A 16,697-nucleotide genomic window follows, 5' to 3' on the forward strand; every position below is an offset into this window, starting at 1 on the left:
GACAAAAAAATAAAATTCCAGATTTATAGCAGAATGTTCAGATGCACAAATAGGAAAAGAGAGGAATGGAAATTTAAACCCCTTACCCTGTTTCCAACTTGAAAGTTCTCCCCTAAACCCTTGTTTCCTGCTGCTGTGGGACTACTGGTCACCCTTCCTTCACGGATCCCATCACCCATGTGCGTGCTGAAGGGTTTCCCAACAACCCTTAGAATCCCAAGTGTGGGGCTGGTAAAGGCCAGGCTTTACATTAGGCTCACCTTTGAAGGGCTGTTGCTGAAGTAGTAGAAAATCTTTTCTCGAGGAGAAAGCATCGCTTCATTTTTATGCGGGGAAATGTAGACAGGATGGTTCTGAGACAACTGTATTCGGCGAGGAGAGCCTGTTCTTACAAATGGATAGGGAGAGAGTGGAGGAGCATCCATCTGTTTAAAAAAAAAAACAAAACATTCTACGGTAAACAAAATTCCTAACCAATTACTTTTTTGGGAAAATGGTTATTCTTGCTGAATCAGTGAAGAGGTATAATAAACTAAATGCTTTATGAATGGTAGATAGTGATGTATTTGTGGCAAAAATTAAAGAAAACCATACAATAGGAATCGGTTAAATGCTTTCTTTGTGCCACTGTTTTAACCATTTTTAATATATTATGTCATTTAATCCTCACAACAACCCTATAAGCAAAGGACTATTTCTATTCTCATTTTATATACAAGGAAATAATAGGCACAGAGAAAGTTAAATAATTTGCAAGGTCACCAGAGCTGGCAAGTTTTGGGTAATTTGAACTTATGCAGTCCGTCTCATATGACTATACTTTGCAGGGAGTCCAAATGCAATCTTATTCATGTTTAACCCTTCACAACAGTAGAAGTTACGTTCATTAAGCAAATTATTTCTGTTAAAGACTTTCTCAGTTTTATTTTACTTAACAAAATAATTATTTGTCAAACTAATTTACACAGAAGTAGCTCAAAAACACGTGATTTCTCATTCCTCACAAGTAAAAAAAAGTATGAAATAATCCTCCTCAAACTTACTGCATTTGCCTGTGAGTACTTCATGGCAAACGTTTTCATCTGTCTGATATAGATGTTGTTGTAGAACTGGATGAGGTCCCCCCTCTCCTCCTCCTCCACGTCACTGTTGGCCCCCGTGAGGCGAGTCGGGGTAGGAGGGGCGCTGCTCGGCTGTGGGACTGGCAAGGTGCTGCTGGACCTCATGACAGGACTGGAGTCTCTGCTGGCTGTACCGGGTAGAACAGAAGGTGTTAAACAGGGAGACTGCTGGTGCAGGGTGCTTTTAAAAAGAAAATTCAGGAAGAGCGTTTAACAAGCTCTCCTTGTTAAATGGCAGCAAATGGGCCCTCGCCACCGAGCAGCAAAGCACAGACAAGGTATTTAGTACTAACTGTGTGTGTGTGCGTGTCCAGTCGTGTCTGACTCTCTGCGAATCCATGGGATGTAGCCCACCAGGCTCCTCTGTTCATGGGATTATCCCAGCAAGAATACTTGAGTGGGTTGCCATGTTCCAGGGGATCTTCTCACCCCAAGGGTCGAACCCATATCTCCTGCTTTCCTGCACTGGCAGGTAGATTCTTTACCACTGAGCTACCTGGGAAGCCCCACTAACTACTATCATGCTATTAATGTAGCAAGGGCTTGATTAACTGACACCAAGTATTCACTAATTGTAGCAAGTATTCATTAATTGACACCAGTTTTCTAGGACCGAGCCCTGCATTAAGTGGTATAAACCAGCAATTAAGGATGGTATTTCCATAGCATGGTTTCTGTTGACATGCCACATTTTTTTGGAACTCAGGTCAACAAATGCCTGTCTTCTCTAACCTTTTCTAGTACCCCTAAAGAAAAATGTTTATGCACAATGTGTCTCAAAACCATGAAATAAAGGACAACTTTGCTACTAAATTTAGAATTTAGTTTATTCCAACAAATCTTTTGTTGGAATAAACTGTTTTCACAGTTTCTACAACAGTAATTTTACTAATTCTTTAGTCCTAGACCTAAAAAATAAGAGGAGCTCCTAATTTAGTTGTATACATTCATAAAGATCCCACTTACTTCTGTCTTTGTTTAGTTCTGTCGGAGAATTCTGATGACTTCTGCTGTCACTGCTGCCAGAATTTCTTCTTCTCCTTTTCCCTTTTATCAAAACACTTCTATACACCTTTAAACAGAGCATGAGAAGGCAACAGAACAATATCTATTGAGCACATCCTAGACTATACAACTTTAACATGTTATTTCATTCTCACAGTTCCCTACAGTAGCTGTCCTACTCAGGGGAGGTTTGTAAATGCAGCCAAGGTTATGTATCAGGGCCTGTCAGGCTTCAACTTCCAAGTGCTGCCTACAATACTACAGAGCAGCAATAATCTCTAATTGTAAAATCAAGCCATCCTAAGTCAGATACAAAGATCTTACATACCCACCTCTCTCTTGAGACAAGTATATAGCATTAAGGTAAAATGGGTTTTAAACTTTCACTTACTGCTATTTTGGTTAAATGTGCAGCACTGTGTCCTAAACCAGACTGAATTCAAGGTGACATAGAATCCAAACAGCAGCTTCCTAATTTACACCTATCTTGTAATTATCTGAATTAAAAAGGAATCAAATATTTTACATCATTAACTTTGGGAGAAAAGAGAACTTAAACTAAACTTAAACTAATTAAGATGTGTGGCTGTCAATAATTAAATAAGATTAAAATAGAGTCCTATTTTTTATCCTGGAGAAGAGGTTACAGAATCACCTGTAGTTAATTGTTTTATATGCATCAAAAAGACTTTCATCTTTATTTTCAGCCCTGAGAGAAAATGTAGTTACCTGGCTCCGGGCCTGTGGCTGAGTCCTATAGCAACGCATAATATTCTGGAAGGACTTGTCTTCTTTTGTGACCTGGCAAAGAATAAGGGTACACTGAGAGTGAATTTGACTTCTAGCATAATATAGTATGAGATGATCCATGAACCTGCTCCCCAGTGATACTGGTGAAAATCGTATTAAAAAACAACCATTTAAAGTCTCTGGAAATGTCTCCAAAAAGCATACAACAAATGAAGAAATATATATTCAAGTAAATCTACTAATTCAGTAACAACAGAGGGAATACGTGGTATCTGAATCAAGACCTAGAATAAACCATAGTGACAGAAAATTCATTAGAGGAATGAAAAACTAGATTTAAACTGGCAAAGGAAAAGTTTAACAAACCTGAGATGGAATTGTTCACAGAACAGAGGACAGAATGAAGAAAAATTAAAAGTGCTTCAGAGAAATGGGGCATACCATTAAGCACATCAAGGTCACATAACGACAGTACCAGAGGAGTGCAGCAGAAGAAATATTCCAAGGCTGAAACCTTCCAAATTTATTTAAAAAACATTAAGTCTCAGTTCAGTTGCTCAGTCATGTCTGACTCTGTGCGACCCCATGGACTGCAGCTCGCCAGGCCTCCTGTCCATCACCAATTTCTGGAGTTTACTCAAACTCGTGTCCATTGAGTCAGTGATGCCATCCAACCATCTCATCCTCTGTCATCCCCTTCTCCCACCTTCAATCTTTTCCAGCATCAGAGTCTTTTCAAATGAGTCAGTTCTTCACATCAGGTGGCCAAAGTTTTGGGAGTATCAGCTTCAGCATCAGTCCTTCCATTGAATATTCAGGACTGATCTCCTTTAGGATGGACTGGTTGGATCTTGTAGTCCAAGGGACTTTCAAGAGTCTCCTCCAACACCACAGTCAAATGCATCAATTCTTTGGCACTCAGCTTTCTTTACAGTCCAACTCTCCATGCATGACTACTGGAAAAACCATAGTCTTGACCAGACAGACCTTTGTTGGCAAATTAATGTCTCTGCATTTTAATATGCTGTCTAGGTTGATCATAACTTTACTTCCAAGGATAAGCGCCTTTTAATTTCATGGCTGCAGTCACCATCTGCAGTGATTGTGGAGCCCCAAAAAAACAGTCTGCCACTGTTTCCACTGTTTCCCCATCTATATGCCATGAAGTGCTGGGACCAGATGCCATGATCTTAGTTTTCTGAATGTTGAGTTTTAAGCCAACTTTTTCACTCTTTCATGCGGGGAGCTGCCCGTGAGAACGGGGTCCTTTGTCTGAAGGACACAGCTCTGGGAGCTGCCTCAGTCCTTTAGGGTTTGCTTGCAAACATAGCTCTCTGTCCCGCCACCCCAGAGATTAGGCGATTATTTACTGCAGACACCTGGAGTTCTGGACAAACTTCTCACACACACGGAAATGTTATCTAGTGTAAGAAATAATAACAGGGTGCCATTCCCATGCTCTCAAGATTTCTTGTGACTTTTTGTAAAATGTATAGGTCAACCAAGAAAAAATGTTAACTGTCTTGTCTTTCTCACGCTCTCCTGTATAAATATAAGATGCTGAATAAAGTCGTGGTCAGACCGCTTCCCTTTGTGGAGACGTGTCTGAACCTCTCGACCTCATCTTTGTTGTAGCATTCTTTTGCTGTAGTAGTTTTTCTCAGCCGCGCCGTGCATGTTCTCGGGACCTGATCAACTTTGCCAGCTGGCACCGGCACTTTCACTTTCATCAAGAGGCTCGTTAGTTCTTCTTCACTTTCTGCCAGAAGGATGGTGTCATCTGCATATCAGGTTATTGATATTTCTCCCGGCAATCTTGATTCCAGCTTGTGCTTCTTCCAGTCCAGCGTTTCTCATGATGTACTCTGCATATAAGTTAAATAAGCAGGGTGACAATATACAGCCTTGATGTACTCCTTTTCCTATTTGGAACCAGTCTGTTGTTCCATGTCCAGTTCTGTTTCTTCCTGACCTGCGTACAGATTTCTCAGGAGGCAGGTCAGGTGGTCTGGTATTCTTCCCATCTCTTGAAGAATTTTCTACAGTTTGTGGTGATCCACACAGTCAAAGGCTTTGGCATAGTCAATAAAGCAGAAATAGATGTTTTTCTGGAACTCTCTTCCTTTTTCGATGATCCAACAGACGTTGGCAATTTGATCTCTGGTTCCTCAGCCTTCCCTAAAACCAGCTTGAACATCTGGAAGTTCACGGTTCACGTACTGCTGAAGTCTGGCTTGGAGACTTTTGAGCATTACTAGTGTGTGAGATGAGTGCAATTGTGTGGTAGTTTGAGCATTCTTTGGCCTTGCCTTTCTTTGGGATTGGAATGAAAACTGACCTTTTCCATTCCTGTGGCCACTGCTGAGTTTCCCAAATTTGCTGGCATATTGAGTGCAGCACTTTCACAACATCATCTTTTAGGATTTGGAATAGCTCAACTGGAATTCCATCAGCTCCACTAGCTTTGTTTGTAGTGATGCTTCCTAAGGCCCACTTGACTTCACATTCCAGAATTTCTGGCTCTAGGTGAGTGATCATACCAAGATCTTTTTTGTACAGTTGTATGTATTCTTGCCACCTCTTAATATCTTCTGCTTCTGTTAGGTCCATACCATTTCTGTCCTTTATTGAGCCCATCTTTGCATTAAATGTTCCCTTGATATCTCTTATTTTCTTGAAAAGATCTCTAGTTTTTCCTATTCTATTGTCTTCCCCTATTTCTTTGCACTGATCATTGATAAGGCTTTCTTATCTCTCCTTGCTATTCTTTGGAACTCTGCATTCAAATGGGTATATATCTTTCCTTTTCTCCTTTGCTTTTTGCTTCTCTTCTTTTCACAGCTATTTGTAAGGCCTCCTCAGACAGCTATTTTGCTTTTTTGCATTTCTTTTTCTTGGGGATGGTCTTGATCCCTGTCTCCTGTACAAGGTCACGAACCTCCATCCATAGTTCATCAGGCACTAAGATATGAAGAAGAGGTGGCAAGAATACATAGAATTGTTTTATACAATTAAAAAAATCAGTTAAGAAGAAATACACATTATGTATTCTTTCCAGTTACATAATTATTTTTACCACTGCTCTTTGTTTCTTCATGTGTAGTTGAATTACTGTGTGGGGTCACTTACTTTTAGCTTGAAGAACTTGCTTTAGTATTTTCATGTAAGATGGTTCAAGTTTTCTGTCTTTATGTTTAGCTGAGACTGTATTCATTTCACTTTCATTTACAAGAGATAATTTTGTTACATACTGGATTCTTAGATTTTACTTTGTACACTGTTTCATAGCTTCCATAGTTTGTAATGAGAAGTTATCTGTTACTTTATTAGAGTTTCCTAGTAAGCAAAAAGTTGCTTTTCTCTTGAGGCTTTCAAGATTCTCCCTTTCTTTGGCTTTCAACTTTTTTACTATGTGTCAGGTATGGAGCTCTTTGCATTTGTCCTACTTGGAATTTGTTAAAATTTGTGGATATATTTCAGACTTAAATTGAAGAAAGTAGGGAAACCCACTAGACCATTCAGGGTATGACCTAAATCAAATCTCTTACCAGTATGCAGTGGAAGTGAGAAATAGATTCAAGGGATTAGATATTGCCAATATATATGTGAAGAAATGTGATATCTCAATAAAGATGGGACCAAAAAAAGGCAGATAGGGCAAAAATAAAAATATAGAAAACCGTAAAGAAACCACTAGTAAAAAAAAGTTTAAAACTCAATACTGAAATGAAAACACCACATTACAAAGTATTTACTGAATGCACATGGAAATGAAAGCAGTGAAGGAGAGGATCTAAAAAGACAGGAGACAAAAAAAGTAAAGTGCCAGACATAAATCCAGTTACAACAATGTTAGATGTGAATGTATTAACACAGAGGAAGAAACTGTCACATTACTTTAAAAAAGATCCAACTATATACTCCATATACAAAAAACACACTTTAGGTTAAAGCAAACAGATTTAAAAGAAAAGGATGGAAAGAAGACATATCATGCAAACAGCAACTCAAAAAAGCTGACTGGCTATACAAAGATCACACTATAAAACAGACTTTAAAACAAAAAAGTTACTCGAGATAAAGAGGGACATTTCATAATTATGAGGGGTCAATCCATTAGAAAGATCTAACAATTAAAAACATACATACACCTAATAACAGAGCATCAAAATACATGAAGTAAAACTGACAGAAATTAATAGAGAAATAGACAATTCAATAATATTTACAGAGTTCAATACCCCACTGGCAATAATGGATTGATCAACTAGACAGAAGATCAACAAAGAAAGACTTTAACACTATTAAGAAAAAAAAACAACTAAAAAACCTTACATCTATAGATGTAACAGATGTAACACCCAACAACGAATATATATTCTTCTCAAGTGCACACTGAACATTGTCCAGGATAGACCATATGCTAGGCTACAAAACTTCAATAAATTTAAAAGGATTAAAGTAACTAATACAAAGTGTGTTTTGGAACCACAGTGGATTGAAACTAGAAATTAACAGAAATTTGAGAAACTCACAAATACATGGAAATTAAACAACACACCTAGATAACCAGTAAGTCAAAAGACATTAGAGAATGCTTTGAAATAAAGACACAACATACCCTAATTTATGAGATACAGCTAAAGCAGTGCTTAGAGGGAAATCTATAGCTCTTAATGCCCATAGTAAGAAAAAAGAAAGATTACCTATCCATCCATCTTAAGACACTTAAAAAAAAAAAAAAGAGCAAACACAGCCTAGGGAATCCCTGGTGGTTCAGTGGTTGGACTTGGCACTTTCACTGCCAAACGCTTGGGTTCAATCCCTGATCAGAGAACTAAGATCCCACAAGCCATGTGGCAGAGCCAGGAAAACGAACATAAATAAGCCTCCAGAAAGCTTGAGAAAACAAAAAGAACAAAAGCAAGCAGAAAGAAGGGAATAGTAAAGATTAGAGCATATAATAATAAACCAGAAAGTGGTTCTTTGACAAAACCAACAAAATTTTCAGCTAGACTGACCAAAAGTTTTAAAGAAGACTGGCAAATTACTACTGACAAAGAATAAAAAGAACTAAAAGGAATATTATAAACAATGGTGCCAACAAATCAGAAAGCCTGGAGAAAACAAATTCCTTGGAAGATACACACTACCAAAACTGATTCTGGAAGGAATAGACAGTCTGAATAGACGCGCAACCAGGAAAAAACTACCCACAAAGAAAAGCATGGGCCCGAAATGTTCATTAATCAGGAGGTAAAATATGGTTAAGATAACAATACTCCTCAAACTAATCTACAGATTCAACATCATCTCTATCTGAACCCCACCTGACTTCTTTATAACAAGAAGAATAGACAAGTTGATTCTAAAATTCACCAAGAATGTCAAGCAATTTAGACTAGCCAAACCTTGAAAAAGAAGAAAAAAATTAATCGATTTTAAAGCTTTATTGGACCATTTGTTTTAAAATGCATAATGTTATGTGAGTTTCACCTCAGTAAATTATTTTATCTGTGGAACTGTAAAATGGTTCAGTGACTGGAAAACAGTCTGGCAGTTCCTCAAGCAGTTAAAAATGGAGTTTACTACATGACCCAGCAATATGCTCCAAGGTATATACAGAAGAGAAATGAAAAAATGTCCATGCAGAAACTTGTATACACGTGTTCATTAGCAGCATTATTTATAACAGCCCTAAAGTAAAAATAATCTAAATGTCCATCAACTGATGAATGGATAAACAAAATATATCTTCATACAATGGAATATCATATTCTAAAACTGACTGTGGTGCTTGTCACGCATATCTGTGAATATACTAAAATCCACTGAGCTGTATATTTTAAATGGGTGGATTATTCAGTATGTGAATTTTACCTTAGTAAAGCTGTTAAAAGTGTTCTAAGAATGAGGAAGTAGCATCTTTTTCCTCTTATATTCCCAATGGTACTCACCTTTGCCATCACATAAATGGCACACATTAACAACTGGTCCAGATGTCTGTCCATCATAAGTTCAGGACACTGAATTATGGAGAATTCAAAGCAGGTCCAGATTTTTTTCCTCAGTTCATCTGAAATATCCAATTTAGCACAAAGATCCCGAAGGCGGACACCTGCTAAGTGATAAACCTAGTAGATAAACAAAAATATTATATCTCAAACTTTATCTAACCCTTGTATTTCCCAAGTTCTAGACCTGGTGAGGGTACGTGAAAAATTACCTTCCTAAAGAAAAGCGATAAAGAGCTTGTCTTCCTGGGTCTGATACTGCTGCTGGTTAAAGGTAGGCCTTGTTTCTGCTGTGGTCCACCAGGGGAAATCTGTTGAATGGCCACCTGACCAGGGACTTGCAAGGTTGTTCCTGTCACCTGTTGCGAGCTTAAGCTTCCAGCCAGGGCCTGAGCACTGAGGGGCTGGATGGAGCCGGTCACAGCTTGCGCCTGCCCCCCAACATTGACTTGGACTGGGAAGAACGTTATTCCTCCATTCTCATTGGCAATACCTAAAGTTTGTTTCAAAGAAAAAAAAAAGCACAAAGAAAATGTTGTTAATACCAGATTCTCCGGGCAGAGGTTTCCCATTTTCCCCCTCCCAACCCCTTTCCCAGTCCATGCTTGTCTCGTATCATCATTCCAGCCAAATCTCAAGTAATAAATGCCAGAGAAAGAACTCAATATCCAACTCTGCCTTCGTTACCTTGTACAGGAATGGTCACTGTTTGTCCATTGTTGGCTGTGACTGTGGCTGTTGCCATGGTGACCAAGGTCTGTCCAGGAACCGGTGTGACAGATACAGCCTCCCCAGCTACATTCTGCACGGGGACAGCATTGACTAGAGGCTGCGGGGGAGTGCGCCCGGGGGTCCCTCCATCAGTGGGGCTGTCATTCTCCACAAATAGCCGCCTCCTGGTAGAACTGGCTGTTGGGGAGCTGTACCTATCATACAGCGTGGTTGGAGATGATATGCCTAGGGTCAGAGAAAAGAAAAGATTGAAGCATTTAACTCAAGGAGACAGATCTGACTTCCATCCAAGGTATTATGCTCACAACTAAGTGTTTGAAATGTTATAACTGAAAAACAAAAATAACAGGCGTCACATCATAGCTAAATTCAATGAATGAAAATTCAACTGAATACTGCTACTGCTGCTGCTAAGTCGCTTCAGTCGTGTCCGACTCTGTGTGACCCCATAGACGGCAGCCCACCAGGCTCCCCCGTCCCTGGGATTCTCCAGGCAAGAACACTGGAGTGGGTTGCCATTTCCTTCTCCAATGCATGAACGTGAAAAGTGAAAGTGAAGTCGCTCAGTTGTGTCTAACTCCTAGCGACCCCATAGACTGCAGCCCACCAGGCCCCTCCATCCATGGGATTTTCCAGGCAAGAGTACTGGAGCGGGTTGCCATTGCCTTCTCCGAACTGAATACTACTAAGAGCAAAACTTAAAGGAAGGATTTTTCTCTATTTGTCTCACACTGTTGTTTTTTTGATTTTGCTAAATCAAACAAGACTTTTCCCTCCACTCCCATGAAGTCTGGATGATTTAGGGGCATTTTGAATAACTATTTTTCTACCATATTCAGTTTCTACCTAACACTCAGATAACACGATTTCACTGTAAAGCTACTACTTGATATGAAGACTTGATGGACTTGAAATTACTATGGTAACATTTGGGGCATTTACTCTCCATTTTATGCATTTTCATCACTGTCATTTTTTACATGTAGAAAGTTACTAAAATATAATAATGTTATTCAGTAAGAATGGACATACATGTTTTAGACAAGGCAATGGCACCCCACTCCAGTACTCTTGCCTGGAAAATCCCATGGACAGAGAGAAGCCTGGTAGGCTGCAGTCCATGGGGTCGATAGAGTCGGACACAACTGAGTGACTTCCCTTTCACTTTTCACTTTCCTGCATTGGAGAAGGAAATGGCAACCCACTCCAGTGTTCTTGCCTGGAGAATCCCAGGGATGGGGGAGCCTGGTGGGCTGCCATCTATGGGGTCGCACAGAGTCGGACACGACTGAAGTGACTTAGCAGCAGCAGCAGCAACAAGCTTAGTTTACTATTCTTTAAACAACCTTACTGAGATATGATTCACATATATTTCACCCACTTAGATTGTACAGTTCAATGGTTTGGGGTATATTACATCACTATTTTTTTTTAAGTTGTGATAAAATACATGTAATTTGGCATTTTATCCATTTTTAAGTATACAATCTAGTGGTATCACATTCACAGAGGGTTTTGCTGATAGCTCAGCTTGTAAAGAACCTGCCTGCAATGCAGGAGACCCCAGTTCGATTCCTGGGTTGGGAAGATTCACTGGAGAAGGGATATGCTACCAACTCCAGGATTCTTGGACTTCCCTAGTGGCTCAGCTGGTAGAGAATCCGCCTGTGATGCGGGAGACCTTGGTTCAATCCCTGGGTTGGGAAGATCCCCTGGAGAAGGGTACAGCTGCCCACTCCAGTATTCTGACCTGGAGAATCACATGGACTGTATAGTCTATGGGGTTGCAAAGAGTTGGACACGACTAAGTGACTTTCACTTACTGTGCAGACCGCCACTACCACCACCATCTTTCCCCAAAACTTTTTCAACATCCCAAACAGAAACTCTGTTAACCACTGTAGCTTCATCTATTGTTAAGTTTGAATCCACACCAATCTGAATTTTTGAGAAGCATCCCTTTCTCTTTTCCATGTCTAGCTGTAAAAACGGCACATGAGTGGGTTTTAAGTATTAAAATATATGTAGGGAGGACATAAGAGGATTGATAGGAGTATTTCTGACAGACTGTGGCTTAACATTTCAATTTCTTGATGATACAAAAGGAAACAAATTAACTAGATTTACATCTGGAACAAAGTTGCAGAGTTAAGAAGAATACATTAATTATGATCATTATCTCTGGATAAACAAAAAAAGTTCTATTGTATAGCACAGGGAACTATATTCAATATCCTGTGCTAAACTATAATAGAAAAGAATATGAAAAAAGAATATATATACATGTATAGTCACTTTGCTAGATAGCAGAAATTAACACAATATTGTAAATCAACTACACTTCAATAGTTTTTTGTGTTTCAAATTATGATCATTATCTTGTAAAATATTAAAAGACCTCATGAATATGGTAGAGAAGGCAATGGCAACCCACTTCAGTACTCTTGCCTGGAAAATCCCATGGACGGAGGAACCTGGTAGGCTGCAGTCCATGGGGTTGCTAAGAGTCAGACACGACTGAGCAACTTCACTTTGACTTTTCACTTTCATGCATTGGAGAAGGAAATGGCAACCCACTCCAGTGTTCTTGCCTAGAGAATCCCAGGGACGGGGGAGCCTGGTGGGCTCCGTCTATGGGGTTGCACAGAGTCCGACATGACTGAAGCGACTTAGCAGCAGCTTAGCAGCATGAATATGGAAAAGTGATAAGTACAAAAAATGAAGTTTAAAGTGGATAACAAGCAGAAAAAGTTAAGCCATTATGCCTCCTCTTTAAAAAATGAGGACATTTTCATACAGATGATTCATATCCATTGACTATACACTGACATAGAGTGATTTCTGATTTTAAAACTGATCTTCTATAGCCAGTGCTTATCAATTACATTAAAAATTTGATCTAGAAATAATATCTTTCTAATGGCATCTAACAATTTAGAACTCTCTGGATTTACAGAATTGCTTTTAAAAAAGAAGTTTTATCTGAAGTATGTGTTGCACTTGGCAACTGTTATAAAGAGCTGTCTAGAGTTGACTCATTGGAAAAGACTCTGATGCTGGGAGGGATCGGGGGCAGGAGGAGAAGGGGACGACAGAGGATGAGATGGCTGGATGGCATCACTGACTCGATGGACGTGAGTCTCAGTGAACTCCGGGACATGGTGCTGGACAGGGAGGCCTGGTGCTGCGATTCATGGGGTTGCAAAGAGTCGGACACAACTGAGCGACCGAACTAAACTGAAACTGTAACCGGATGAATAGCAAAAATTCCCTTTGCTGCACCTCAGGGCCAGCAATGCTGTGATGTTAACCAGGGTAGGTAGCACTGCTCAACTGACAAGAGTCAAAGCTAAACATGCCTGGGAATTCCCTGTGATCCGTGGTTGGGACTTGGAGATTTCACTGCCGGGGTCAATCCTTGGTCAGGGAACTAAGATCCCACAAGCAGCAAGGCATAGTCAGAAAAATGAAAAACCTGAACACACTCAGGCCATTCAGTCCTCTCAACTCACTGGCTCGTCTATACCTAATTCCATCATAGACTCCACCTTTAAGAAACCTTTTTCTGTTTCTTCTGATTTTAGAAGTAATACATATTCATCTTAAAAACTTCATAGAAATAATCTGGAATTCTATTATCCAACAATAATCATTTATGGTTTGATTTTTCCATTTCAGCCCTTTTGTGTGTTTATAGGAAAAAATATACTTAAAAAATAGGAATCACATTAATATATAGCATTCTATGTATTTTAAAAAGATACTTATCATACATTTTCCTGTGCTCTTTAACTGATCCATGTGATACTATAATGCACGGATTATTTTCTTCTATATACAGAATATATACCCTACTAACTTCACTTGTAGTTTTGGATGGAATTTAAATCCCCAAAATACTTCCCTTAGTATTTTAAACTTACTTCTTCCGAGTCCTCCAGAATCAGCACGAACTTCACTCACCCTTCTGGGAGTCAGAGGGGAGCCAGCAATACAAATTTCATCTGCTCTTTCCAGGTTCTGAGGTGGCATGACCTATTAAGAAATGTTTACACAAAATACCATTATTCAAAAAAGTTTTTTTTTTTAAACACCAAAAAATAATCTAAGGCAAAAGGAAATTATCTTGGCTCATCAGTTTTTCCACCTAAATAAAATCACCTATCTTTTTTACTTTCATACTGAAGTTAAAAAAAATTCTGGGACTTTCTTGGTGGTGCAGTGGATAGGAATCTGCCTGCCCATACAAGTGACATGAGTCGATCCCTGGTCCAGGAAGATCCCACATGCCCCCCAGCAATTACTGAAGCCCGTTCACCCTGGAGCCCGTGCTCTGCAACAAGAGAAGTCACCCAATGAGAAGCCTGCACACTGCAACTAGAGAGCAGCCCCTACTTGCAGCAACCAGAGAAAGCCCAAGGGCAGCAATGAAGACCCAGCACAGCCAAACAAAATAATAAGTAAATCTTTAAAAAAAAGTCTGGCAGGTTTAAAAAATTCAAACCTAGTAACTGGATACTAAATACAAATTAACTTTCATTACTCATTTGGAGAATTAGACAATCAACCATTTTAAAGTATAGAAACTTGACTAGGAAATCAAGACAGAACACTGAATTCTTACTCTGTCACTAAACCTTGGGGCAGTCACTAATCATTTGACTCTTGTTTCCTCGTAGATACAGAGGTGACTGTACCAAATCACACCCAGCTGTTACCCTCCCACACTTACGAGCAAGATGCTAAGTTTAACTGTGGTCAGTGAAAGAGAATTATGAATAGGATAGACGTTGGTAGGCTTTTTGTCATAGAAAGATGTTAAGATCTTTTCACAAACCTCTTCGCACGTGGGAACTCTGTTTTCATTGTCTCTAATCCTGTCCCAGAGCGGAGACTCTGGTTTCCAGGCTAAATGATCCAAGATTTGTTCTTCAATCTGATTAAGGTGTTTTACCACCTCTCTACAAAGGCCATCTTCTGCTCTAATGAATACTTCTATCACCTGAAATGTTTAAAAATGTCTTGGTTTGTTTAGTAATAACTTTTAACAAGAAAATTATTCAAGTGGAAAAGCAAAATGGGCAAACATATTTCAATATTTTTTACATATGTATAGAAACAGAAGTCAATTAATGAAAAATTAAGGTTAAAGAATACTATTTCGAAACAGCTGCTCTTCATTTCATTACCTAAATAAATAATTATTTAAACTGCAGGTATGAACCATCTAAAATCTTTTGTACGGTAATACATTTCAAAAATCTTTAAATTAAAAAACATGCTGTGTCTATTGAGATTAAGAAACATGACTCAAAATGTGATATTTAAAAACTGAACAGTCTATGCCACTATAAAAATTCATTTTGACTACTGTACAAGAATTAGGATAAGTTTATATACTAAATCAGTATCAAGAGGGAAACCAAATCAGTGCTGTAACTGTGTGCCTCTATGTAACATGTGAAAAGTTCTTTTCTGAAATACACTTTCATTTAATTTTCATAAAATTAAAAAGGTTGCTATCATGATTAGCTAGTGATAATTTGCTACTTTTTATAAACTTTCTTACCTTATAAAAAGAAGTATTCTAAAAGACTATCAGATAAATGGAGGAACCATATGAAACTTTTATACAAAATAGGTCTATAAACATTAAAAGAATTTATATAGTTCTTAAGACTCTCCTATTCTTTGCTCCCCATTTAGAGTGGAAATTATTAAATATGTAGTTAAAAACAGAAGAAATGTACTTCCATATTAAAATGGATTAGATGACTAACAACAAAATGTTACTCTCTTCTACAATTTCCTCATCAGTATCAGATTTTCAAAAATACCTTGTAAAAATGATAAAGTGGCACATCGAATATTTCAGTAATAAATGGAAAATTCCCAGGAGGCTTATAAGAAAAAGTGACGACCTCAAGGCAGCACGCCAAGAGTGATCTGTGGAATGCATCTTGTTCCAGAATGCCCTATAAAAAAACAAAGCTTCAACATGTAGGAACATTTTTACACTCTTCTGTATGTCTCAAAATTTTAAAAATAGAAAAATTGTCCTAAAACAGCCTTTTAAACTTCTACAACCATATACTATTTTTATTGACGTTCAGTTGATTTACAATGTCACATTAGTTTCAGCTGTACAGTGTAATGATTCAGTATTTTTGCAGATTATACTCTGGAAATAAGTTGTTATAAGACCATGGCTATAATTTGCTGTGCTATACAGAATATCCTTGTTGCTTATCTATTTTGTATATAGCAGTTAGTATAGTTAATCCCATATAGTTAATCGGAGAAGGCAATGGCACCCCACTCCAGTACTCTTGCCTGGAAAATCCCATGGACGGAGGAGCCTGGTGGGCTGCCGTCTATGGGGTCGCAGAGTCGGACACAACTGAGCGACTTCACTTTCACTTTTCACTCTCATGCACTGGAGAAGGAAATAGCAACCTACTCCAGTGTTCTTGCCTGGAGAATTCCAGGGACGGGGGAGCCTGGTGGGCTGCCGTCTATGGGGTCACACAGAGTCGGACACGACTGAAGCGACTTAGCAGCAGCAGCATAGTTAATCCCATAGTCCTAATTTATCCGTTCCTACTTCCCTCTCCCCCTTGGTAACCACAAGTTTGTTTTCTGTACCAGTGAGTCTGTTTCTGTTTTGCGTTTTTTAAGATTACATATGTAGGTGACATTATTTCACTTAGTGTTCTCTAGGTCCATCCACACCATGCAAATGGCAGAATTTCATTCTATTTTATGGTTAACATTCCATTGTATATGCAGCCATATTTTTATACAGAATAAAAGCAGTGTAGATAGTTATAAGGAGTCAGAACCATTATTTGTCAATTTTACAGTTTTCATTAAAATGTTAAAGTTAATTTATTTTTAAATTATCTTTATTGAGGTCATTAAAAGCAAGCATTACTTCCACAATCTAGAAAAATTACCTTAGTCAAAGATCAATGGTTGAATATTTATGTTAAATTCCTATATAGTCAATACTCAATTTATTCTATACAAGGCTTGAATTAAAACTCCATGTTATTTAAAAACCTCAATTAAGGCT

General features: G+C 38.6%; 1 protein-coding gene across 2 annotated transcripts in view; it reads right to left on the minus strand.

Annotated features, from left to right (window-relative positions):
- The window catches only part of RBL2 (RB transcriptional corepressor like 2), a 46,259-nt gene that overhangs the window by 3,744 nt on the left and 25,818 nt on the right, over positions 1-16,697 (minus strand). For both annotated transcript variants that reach the window (XM_070388429.1, XM_070388430.1), the window contains 10 exons: positions 15,460-15,597; positions 14,460-14,624; positions 13,546-13,657; positions 9,578-9,847; positions 9,103-9,383; positions 8,834-9,010; positions 2,856-2,927; positions 2,088-2,193; positions 1,044-1,249; positions 261-425 (listed from right to left, as the gene is read on the minus strand). In XM_070388429.1, coding sequence (XP_070244530.1) covers positions 261-425; positions 1,044-1,249; positions 2,088-2,193; positions 2,856-2,927; positions 8,834-9,010; positions 9,103-9,383; positions 9,578-9,847; positions 13,546-13,657; positions 14,460-14,624; positions 15,460-15,597 — 1,692 coding nt within the window. The remainder of the gene's footprint in view (positions 1-260; positions 426-1,043; positions 1,250-2,087; positions 2,194-2,855; positions 2,928-8,833; positions 9,011-9,102; positions 9,384-9,577; positions 9,848-13,545; positions 13,658-14,459; positions 14,625-15,459; positions 15,598-16,697) is intronic.

Source organism: Bos mutus, chromosome 18 (genome assembly GCF_027580195.1).
Source record: "Bos mutus isolate GX-2022 chromosome 18, NWIPB_WYAK_1.1, whole genome shotgun sequence".
In the NCBI taxonomy this organism is placed as follows: domain Eukaryota; kingdom Metazoa; phylum Chordata; class Mammalia; order Artiodactyla; family Bovidae; genus Bos; species Bos mutus.